Raw genomic sequence first — 11,029 nt, 5'->3', positions numbered from 1 at the left:
GACAAAATGGGTTTATCCTGTTGTCTCCATTAATAAAATTATTATTATTAGTGATTAATTGATAATTCAAAAGTGCATTTTCTTTTTAAATTTCTTTCATTTTATTTTCTCTTCAAATTTCACTCATTTTTGAAAAATCATAACTCAGTACTCATTGGAGATAGAGAGTTCCGAATTTTATTTGATTCAGAATTTCATATTCTATAAAAAAGGCGAGAGCAATTTTTCTGTCCGATTACAAGATTTGGCAGAAATAGCTGAAAACTGGAAAATGAACCGAAATTACGACGTTTTTGGGCCACCTGTATCTAGCACAAGGAAATTTTGCATGAAGAAATTGGTTCTGGACTTCTCTTATGTACCCAAATAATATATTAAAAAATCAGAACTTCAATATAAATTGCAAGCACACCCCCTTTGTTATGTCTATATTGACTGGACTACACAGAGACCTCATGGATTCTTCCTAAACAAAAGAAGAAGAAGATTCGTGATTCACCAGACACAAAAATACCTCAAACAGAGTCAATAAAACGGGCTGTAAAGAAAAATAAGCCACCACCAGTCATATTGAGCAATGTACAGGAGTATAATAAAATTAAAGAGTCATTCAAATCGAAAAATCTTCATTTCAGTGCCAACATGATGAACAACAATCAGCTAAAATTGAATGTTGAAACTGAACAAGAATACTTTTGATGTGTTCTCCTCCTAACTAGTCTCAAAAAAGCTGCAAAGTCAAAACTTGTGTACAGAACATTCCCTTCAAATTTCTTTGCCATTTGGTCTATTGTTGAAAAACTGGGAATTTCACACTCAATACTAAAGCTGCTGCTAAAGTTGTGAGGGAATGCGTAAAAGTGTGAAATGATACATCAAATTGAAGGAAATTTAATGCTTTATAAGCTCATAATCAGCATGGATTTTCCCCATCGATGTTTGAAAAGTTATAAGAGAAAAAATTGGATGCAAACGTGTTTTTCTCAAAAATATCACACCTTCAAGAGCGGATACATAGAAAACTTGAAAAGATATAGAAAAAGTTGTGAAATGAATATTGTAGGAAATTATATAAGCATCAATTTTGTATAACAATTATGTCCGTAAGTTTTATAGTTTTCGAGATATATGCGAGAAACCAAAAATGGTACCTTTGAACCACCTCCACACCCTTAGCACAAGGGGTGGGGACTTTTGATATGTTTACCTCCTTGCTACCCTGAACAGAACTGCTGGATCAGTTATTGTCTTCCAAACTTTTCCCTCTAAAAACTTATATTTATATGTTTAAAAACAGATTGAATATGAGAGGGCAGAAATAGTAAAATCAAATTAATGTGGAAATTCAGATTCCCCAATTTCCAAAAATGTAAGGGAAAAATATTTTAAATAGATTCTATCAATTGTATCAATATTTATAGAAATAAATATTATCATCTTTTATAATTTATAAGTTAGCATCGGATTGTAAAAGAGAAAAGGATGAAAAGACAGAATAATCAACTACGTTATGAAAAATCATTTGTAGACTGGAACAAAAAACTTGAAAAGAAGTTTTTATTTAAACAGATTAATAACATAAAAGAAGATGGTCAGACTCTTCTCGAGTACGAATTTTTTTGTAGTGATAGTAATAATTACAGATAAGGTTGATCAACTTCTACTCATTTTGATCAAATTAATATTCTGCATGTACATTTGGATGAAACTTCGTTCACTTCAAGCTGCTGAGAAGCTCTCCAGATTCCTTCAGTTCTTTTATGATATCCAATCCCCCAATCAATTCACCTTTCACATATATTTGAGGGTATGTTGGCCAGTCAGAAAATGTCTTCAAACCTTGGCGTATGTCTTCGTCTTCTAGAATATCAAATGTTCCAAACTCGACTCTGAAAATGTCAAGAAACATTTTGAATTGAAAGAAACACTATTAAAATCGAAATATTGTGAATTAATGTTATTAATATCGTCATTTTTGAAGAATGACGAAACTGAGCTACTCTTACTCTAAAAATATAATATTTCTCCATCGAATACTGAGCAATCACAATCTATCTCTACATCACAGAGCCGAACTGTCAAGGCATACAGGATGCACTCGAATTAAGAGACTTTTTCATTTAGGTTAAGTTTTATCAGTATCATCCCCATTTTCCCCGTCATGTGTCGTTCTGAGGTCGGTTCACGATTGGTCTGCTGCTTCCATGATGCCTCTCACTGACACGTCAGCTCGCTCGCCCTCAAGTAGGTATGATTATTTAAATAATAGTAATAATGACGCAGGTATGTTTCTAGCAAATAAGCTCCACTCTTCCAAAAAACTTTTCAAGGCTGCTCACCTTAATGTACAATCCCTCAGCTGCCACATTGATGAACTCAGAGCAATCTTCCGTTTTCAGGACTTCAATATAATTGGAATTTCCGAATCATTTTTGAAGCCTAGTATTTCATCAAATTTTGTTGCATTACCTGGATATAATCTTTTCCGGAATGATAGATTAAATAAAGCTTGTGGGGGTGTAGCAATTTATGTGAAAGATGGTATCAAAACAAAAGTTTTAATCACATCTAAACAAGAGTATTGTTCCAGACCAGAGTTTATGCTACTTGAATTATCCTTATCTAGTACTGATAAATTACTCGTTGGTATCTGTTATCGCCCACCAAAAATAGGTCATTTTACAGATTTCGAAAATGCCTTGCTTTCTCTTATGCCTTGTTATAGCCGTATTCTAGTTATGGGGGATATGAACACCGACTTGAACATGACAAATCGTAACTTTGACTACTTTCAACTGACTACTATTTTCCAATGCCTAAACATGACTATTTTACCTCTCGATCCAACTCATCATACTAATGAATCTGACACACTCATTGACCTTCTCATTGTTAGTGATCCTAACGAGGTTGTTCAAGCAGGCCAAATCCCAGTCCCAGCTATTTATGGACATGATTTGATCTACTGTGTTCTTTCCCATAAGGTACCTAAGCCAGAACAGAAAATTATCACTTATAGAGACTTCAAAAACTTTGATGAAGCCGCCTTCCTGACTGATGTGGCTCAGACTCCATGGCATCAAATTGAAGCGTTTCCCTCAGTTGATGACATGGTCAAGACTTTCAAGAATTGGACTTTGACTCTGTATGACAAACATGCACCTTATGTGACAAGGAGGATTAATAGAAAACGACGAGTACCGTGGATGACTGAAGACATACTTAAGATGATGGGACGTAGAGACAAAGCACATAGAAAATTTAAAAAGACATTTGACTTGGACAGTTTGAAAGAGTATAGGAGCCTTAGAAATAGAGTTAAACAGGAATTACGGAACTCAAAGATTAGGTACTTGAATTCGTTCATGACAAACAATAGACAAGACTCTAAATCACTCTGGCAGGGAATAAAAGAATTCGGGCTTGGCAAACAGAAATCGAATCCACAAATTGACTTACCATTGAACAATATAAATGACCATTTCGTTTCACACTCTAACCAACGCGACGAAGTTGTCATTGCTAATCATATCGATGATCTTGAAGAGCAGGTTACAAACTTAGATTTACCAATTACTGATCAATTTCATTTCCATCCAATCTCAGAAGAAGACACTTTCAGAGCAATTCAACGTATTCATAGTAATGCTACGGGTGTAGACAAAATTCCTATTAAATTTATCAAGAAGATGTTATTTGCTGTTTTACCAACCATTACATATATTTTCAACAAGTCACTCGAAGAAGGCATTTTCCCTGAAAACTGGAAGTTTGCTCTGGTTCGCCCTCTAAATAAAGTTCCATCACCCAATAAAGTTGAGGATTTTAGACCAATCAGTATTTTACCTGCATTGTCCAAAGTGCTAGAAAGACTCATTCATGCTCAAGTTGTAAAATTTCTAGACAACAATAGTAAGCTTCATAACTTTCAATCAGGCTTTAGAAAATTCCATTCAACTGAGACAGCTCTGCTTCGTGTCACTGATGATATAAGGTTAGCTATGGACCAAAAAAATGCACCATCCTCACCCTATTTGATTTTTCTAAAGCATTCGATACTGTTGATCATACAGTCCTTCTGAATAAGTTGGCTATTCTTGGTTTCAGTCACAACTCGTTAGTTTGGTTTAAATCCTATCTATTAGGTAGGAAACAATGTGTATCTGTCGGTGACAATAAGTCTACTTGGAAAAACGTTATGCATGGAGTACCACAAGGTTCAATTTTAGGCCCTCTCCTCTTCACTTTGTATGCTAATGACCTTTCTTCCATTATCAAATTCTCCAGTTTCCATACTTATGCAGACGACCTTCAAATATATTTAAGCTGTCCCATAACAAAAATTAATGAAATAGTTGGAATAATGAATCAGGATATCAATTCGATAGTGGAATGGACAAAGAAAAATGGCCTTATGCTTAATCCCATCAAAACACAACCCATTATAATTGGATATTCTCGTCTTATAAACAATATTGACCTTGAATCGATTCACAAAATTAGTGTAGACGGTAATGACATTCCTTACTGTAGCTCAGTTAAAAATTTAGGCATTATTATGAAAAATACTCTTGACTGGTCAGAACAAGTGAACAAAACTTGTAAAAAGGTATTCTCAGCCATGCATGCATTGAAGAAAATGCACGATATTCTCCCTAGAAACATTAAATTATTATTGGTTCAATCTCTCATCTTCCCACATTTAATGTATTGTAATTCTGTTCTTAACGATATGCAAGTCACTCTGAATGATAAACTACAGCGTTGCCAAAATTATTGTCTACGTTTCGTCTACTCTCTCCAACGCCATGATCATATCACCCCAGCCCACATTGCTAGTTCAACATTAAAGCTTCCCAATCAAAGGCTTTTTCGAATAGTCAAGCTTGTTAGAGATATCTTGAAATACGGTAATCCGAACTATTTTAAAGATGATTTCAAATTTGTCTCTGAAGGTAGGAGGATAGATGCTTCACATACTAGAACCGGAGAAAGTACTTTAAGGATACCCAATCATCGAACTACTATTTTCACAAGATCCTTCATAGTCAGTGCCTGTCGTGCATGGAATGCACTTCCTGTTTCTATCAGGTCCATCGAGAGCCGAGCGAGCTTCATCCTGACTTTAAAAAAACATCTTTTGGAACAAATGACTGAAACTGTCCGGCCCTAGAACGATCACATGACAACCATCCCCCACCCATCCAACAAATGCAAACCTTTAAACCTGTTATAGAATGAATTGTGTATATATATATATTATATAAACTCATGTTTTTTAATTATCCACTGCATACTGCTGTATATTACTGAAAGTTGATTACCCTTACTACTTTCAGCCTACTTCATTTTATTAATCAATAATTTGATCTTATCTACCTATATAATTATTTTACTCTATCAATTTTCTGTTTTTTTTCTCTTAAATATTTATATCAATTAAAACTTTTACAAAATTTCCATTAATAAATAAATCCTTAGCTTAATTAATTAAATTAACGTTGTGGTAGAGAGTTAGTGGGGAGGATATTTTTAATATTCTTTCCGAAGAATGGACATTGATATGTCCAAAGCTCCGCCAAGTTATGTAGATGCATAACAATATAATTATCCATAGTTATTATATTACAAATTACTTTTTCATATCATATACTTTCAATAATTATTTTCTTAGTCTATATTATGTAAATTCATCTATAATTTTGCTGTATTGTAAGCTATTGTATATAAGTGTATAAGCCAGTATATATTGTAATCTACATAAATAAAGTACTCAATCAATCAATCAATCATCACAATGCTATCTCTGAACATTATAAAAAGCTGGAGAAGGAAAATTCCACAACTACCAAGAACGGCCATAATACGTTTTATATAATCATATAGGTAGTTGTTGAATTTTCCTTCTCCAGCTTTTTATAATGTTCAGAGATAGCATTGTGATGATTGATTGATTGATTGAGTACTTTATTTATGTAAATTCATCTATAATTTTGCTGTATTGTAAGCTATTGTATATAAGTGTATAAGCCAGTATATATTGTAATCTACATAAATAAAGTACTCAATCAATCAATCAATCATCACAATGCTATCTCTGAACATTATAAAAAGCTGGAGAAGGAAAATTCCACAACTACCAAGAACGGCCATAATACGTTTTATATAATCATATAGGTAGTTGTTGAATTTTCCTTCTCCAGCTTTTTATAATGTTCAGAGATAGCATTGTGATGATGATTGATTGATTGAGTACTTTATTTATGTAGATTACAATATATACTGGCTTATACACTTATATACAATAGCTTACAATACAGCAAAATTATAGATGAATTTACATAATATAGACTAAGAAAATAATTATTGAAAGTATATGATATGAAAAAGTAATTTGTAATATAATAACTATGGATAATTATATTGTTATGCATCTACATAACTTGGCGGAGCTTTGGACATATCAATGTCCATTCTTCGGAAAGAATATTAAAAATATCCTCCCCACTAACTCTCTACCACAACGTTAATTCAATTAATTAAGCTAAGGATTTATTTATTAATGGAAATTTTGTAAAAGTTAATTCAATTAATTAAGCTAAGGATTTATTTATTAATGGAAATTTTGTAAAAGTTTTAATTGATATAAATATTTAGGAAAAAAAACAGAAAATTGATAGAGTAAAATAATTATATAGGTAGATAAGATCAAATTATTGATTAATAAAATGAAGTAGGCTGAAAGTAGTAAGGGTAATCAACTTTCAGTAATATACAGCAGTATGCAGTGGATAATTAAAAACATGAGTTTATATAATATATATACACAATTCATTCTATAACAAAAAATAAATTGGATTCAAAATGGCGGTTACAAGATGATATATACTAATAAATATTTCTGTACTAATTGAATATTACACATATTACATGTTTCTCAGATTATACTGGATTGGTGAAAATTATGAAACAGCTTAAAATTTGTTTCACAATGATAATTTGACAGTTTTGGTCTGTCATCTTGTAACCGCCATTTTGAATCCAATTTATTTTTTTAAATGAGTGGCTGAATCCACACATCAATATCTGATTTCGATACAGAATTCCAAGAGGAAATTAATGGGGAAACCCACACATCGATATCTCAACCTGATTTCGATAAAGAATTCCGAGAGAAAATGAGTGGTGAAATCCGCACATCAATATCTCAAACTGTTTCAAAGTTATTCATATTTAAAGATATGCTAATGAATGAAAGAAAAATGAAAACCTTTGGAAATTTCAGAGACTAACAGAAAGACAGGAGATATTAAATGGAGCACACAAACAAATGGATTATTCAACAATAATTTTATAGAGCTGTAGAATAAAATACTTCCATTATAGGTAAGGTCATAAGCTTATCAAACTATGCTTACCCAGTTTCATTAAGAATTTCCATCAACTGGCGGCTAAAGCCACATCTTGGAGTTGTGGGGTTGCCTTTCATGAAAACCATGACATTCGATCTATTGATTAACAATTTTAGTCTGAAATGAAACATTTGCAAGTTCAGATACTTCAAATAATTAGAATACAATATAATAAAAATGAATTCAGAGAATGTTTATAACTTATAAATCAATCTCAATCTACTATAATGAACTAAATGTCGTTTAAAATAATCGCTAGGTGGTATTGACATCGTGGAAAGGCTGTGGAATGGTTAGGCTCAACATTTTCAGTGTTATCTCAATATTAAAGAGATTTTTTAAGCGTTACTAGAGATTTCTGATTTAAAAAATAAAATACAACTTTATTTACATCTTTGGAATTTGATATTGTTGGACATAATTTGCACAACTCAATAAGTTGAATTTTAGAGATTTTCATATTTTCTAGAGAACGCTTCCTTTCTCTTTCTAAAATTGATCGAAACATTAAAACAATAAACGAATAATAAAAGATTAGAATTCTCTAAGCAGCAGAATAACATACAATGATGTATGAACTTTAAGTGTAAAAACTTTACGGCAATAGAGTTTATCAGTTGAAATTCTATTACTGCATTTGTAAATTGGATCTTACCTCTCGTCTAAATTTTGTTTCTTGGGAAGAAGAGATTTCAGTTCATCACTTTGGACCATTTCTTTCACTATATCAATTCCTCCAACTAATTCTCCATTCACATATAACTGAAAAAATAACACATAGAATTTTACTTGAGTTCTCGTCGAAGAAATATATCTATAATAATTTAATAAGTGGGAGAAGGCAGGAAATACAGAAATATATTGGAGGTAGAAATCAATATCAACAGTAAAATGAAATTGTAGATAAGTGTGAGATATTTGTACGAAATATACGAGTATAGATTTTATCAAATAAGTTCAGACTTGGCCCTCCATTCGAAGAAATAACAGCGTTGCCAAATTGTGTAGAATTGCAACTTTCTCAATTTCTAATTTCACCACAGAACAATATGTAGAATATCATCCCCGATATTACAGTAGTGCTGAATAAATTTCAGGGTTGGAGGATTGGAAGAAAATTAAATTTTTTGATAAAATTGAAAACATCACGAAAATATATATATATGTCTTTCAGAAACATTTTAGCAACAAATTAGCGATCAAAAGTTCATTAAACAAGATAGTATCCTATTATTAAAAACACAGTACAAAATAATAAAAAGTCATTCCTCTGGAAACCCAGAGGACATGATCAATTTTCCAGTATCAATTATTCCAGCAATCGCAAGGATACCTGAGACCCATATGAGAGACCAACTCGTTGAATGTATGGAGGAAAAGAAATTGATGCTGGATGGACAGCAGTGGAAGATCGACAGTGACAGCTGTATTAGCACTGGTTAGCCGTGTCTTGTGCTGCTTTGAGGAGAGAAGATAAATGGCTTTATCTTTATGTGACCTGTGTAAGGAATTTGACTGCGAAACAAAAATATATGTCTTTCAGAAACATTTAAGCAACAATGAAACAAAGAAACATTAATGCATGGGATGCAATTGAGGAAGCTGGAGAGGTATGGAGTGCAGGGTGTGATGTTAACGACTTTTGCAGCGTACCTTCAGGATCGGACACAGGTGGCAACAGTAAATGGGATAAGATCACAGCTAATGTTTGTCAGACATGCGGTATCCCAGGGGTCAGTGCTTGGCCCAGTCTTATTCCTCATTCTGGCGTAAGACCTCAGCCTGGAGGAGCAGACACTTCTGTTTGCGGATGACACCACAATATGCACCAGTGAAACTTCACCAGGGGAAGCCAAGGAGCTGTCGCAGGGGAGCCAGTGCAGTGGTTCTAGAGAAACGGGCTGCAAAACTTAACGAAGGAAAGACGCAGCATCTTGTTGGCACCCCAAGCAGGTCACCAAATCCTAATCCAGCCACGGTGGGACTGCTGGGATTCAGTATTGATGGAAAGCTGTCCTGGGGAGTCCACGTGAATGCAGTCTCTACCTGATTGTCCAGAGTCACCTTCCTGCTGAGGAAATTGAAATGCCAGGTTCCAGCCTGATATCTTCTGACCTGAGTGCTTACTACGCCGTTCCACAGCAAAATTGGGAACTCTGGGGTCATACAGCGGATGTGAGGGCGGTGCTCATCCTGCAAAAAAAGCCCGAACACTAATGACTAGTAGTGGGCCACGTGAACACTTCAAACCCATCTTTCGGAGGCAGGGGATCCTAACGGGGTATGGACAATACATTCTGTTGTGTATCCGGTTTGTGAGGGAGGAGGTGAACAAGTTGTCAACGAGAGGATCGATCCAAAGACGGAACTTGAGAGGAGCAAGCATGATTGAGCTGCCCAGATGCCGACTCACCAAGACGATATAGAGACATCCATAACTCTTGTGGGAATCATCTGATTGCCACCTGTGATAAACCGGCATAGTTTGTTTATCACTTGTAACAGTTTATTTCAATATTTTATCCAGAGTTCAATTTTGTCATTCCAACATTAAAAATATTTCATCATTCATCTAGTTTCATTAAATCAATTTCAACATAGGAAATCAACAAATTAAATTCCTATATTGGTGACCCCGACATGATCAACAGCAAGCATTTTTACAGGTATTTCATGTGAGTAAAAGTAACCTAGATACGTTACTCAAGTTATCCACCACGATGAATGAAAAACAAATTCATGCTTGACGTGAACAATTTACAATTCACAATTACAGCATCAATTGGATAACTTTTGCCGAGAATTAAAAAAAAAAATATTTTTAAAACTTTGATTAGGCTAACCCATAAGAAGTTTCCAAATACCTATTCATTAAATTTTGCCTTGAACACTTTCAAGTTTGTCTTAAAAAGTTTTTAAAGATGGGTAGCAAGTTTTAATTTCTACAAAAAAAAAATTACATTTTCCTACAGTTACCCAAGAAAGTGCTCATTCCCGCATTAATTATAGTACGCAAAATGCCTTATTCCCACACCCAGTGCGGGAATGTAGATTTGAGTGCGGCAAAGTACTTTGCCGCACTCCAAATTTGCAACATAACAACACAACATAGTTAACACGCTTTATGACGGTAGAGTGCGGCAAAGTAAAAGAAATGTTGGTAAACCTGAATATGTTGCTGGCTGGAAATTTTTGTAAAACAGCTGATTATTACCGCGAGATATTGGATAATGAACAGTAAATAAACAAGAAGTTTTGATAGTATTCAATATCAGTATTTTATTTCTATTCAATTTATCATGAACGATTTTTTATGTGTGAGATGCCTTATTTTTAACTGGAATACATTGGAAACATTTATCGACCATTTTTATGATCAAGGTATCAAGTATTTTTATATCTTTATTTATGGTACTTTTGTGGCTAGGTTACTCGTATTAGTGATACTAAAGCTTATATTATATGCTTATTATATTATAATTATGCTTATTAAAGCTTATGTTATATTATCAAAACAATATGTATCCATTAGGTTTGAAACATAAATATTTTACTTCAAAAAAAGTAATTCAGTTCTTCAACTCCCTGAAAAATCTCTACTCACATTTTCGTAGAAC

The 11,029-nt window shown here is 33.5% G+C and overlaps 1 protein-coding gene across 1 annotated transcript in view; it reads right to left on the bottom strand.

Annotated features, from left to right (window-relative positions):
* Positions 1–1,521: 1,521 nt before the first annotated feature.
* The window catches only part of LOC111048799 (glutaredoxin-3), a 65,522-nt gene continuing 56,014 nt past the window's right edge, over positions 1,522–11,029 (bottom strand). Inside the window, exons 8-10 of the mRNA XM_039419954.1 lie at positions 8,068–8,174; positions 7,419–7,529; positions 1,522–1,889 (exon numbers count right to left, since the gene is read on the bottom strand). Coding sequence (XP_039275888.1) covers positions 1,715–1,889; positions 7,419–7,529; positions 8,068–8,174 — 393 coding nt within the window. The 3' untranslated portion in view covers positions 1,522–1,714. The remainder of the gene's footprint in view (positions 1,890–7,418; positions 7,530–8,067; positions 8,175–11,029) is intronic.

The sequence above is a fragment of the Nilaparvata lugens genome, chromosome 2 (assembly GCF_014356525.2).
Source record: "Nilaparvata lugens isolate BPH chromosome 2, ASM1435652v1, whole genome shotgun sequence".
Lineage (NCBI taxonomy): Eukaryota > Metazoa > Arthropoda > Insecta > Hemiptera > Delphacidae > Nilaparvata > Nilaparvata lugens.
The sequence above is the reverse complement of the archived record's forward strand: the minus strand, read 5'-3'. Positions and strand labels throughout refer to the sequence as shown.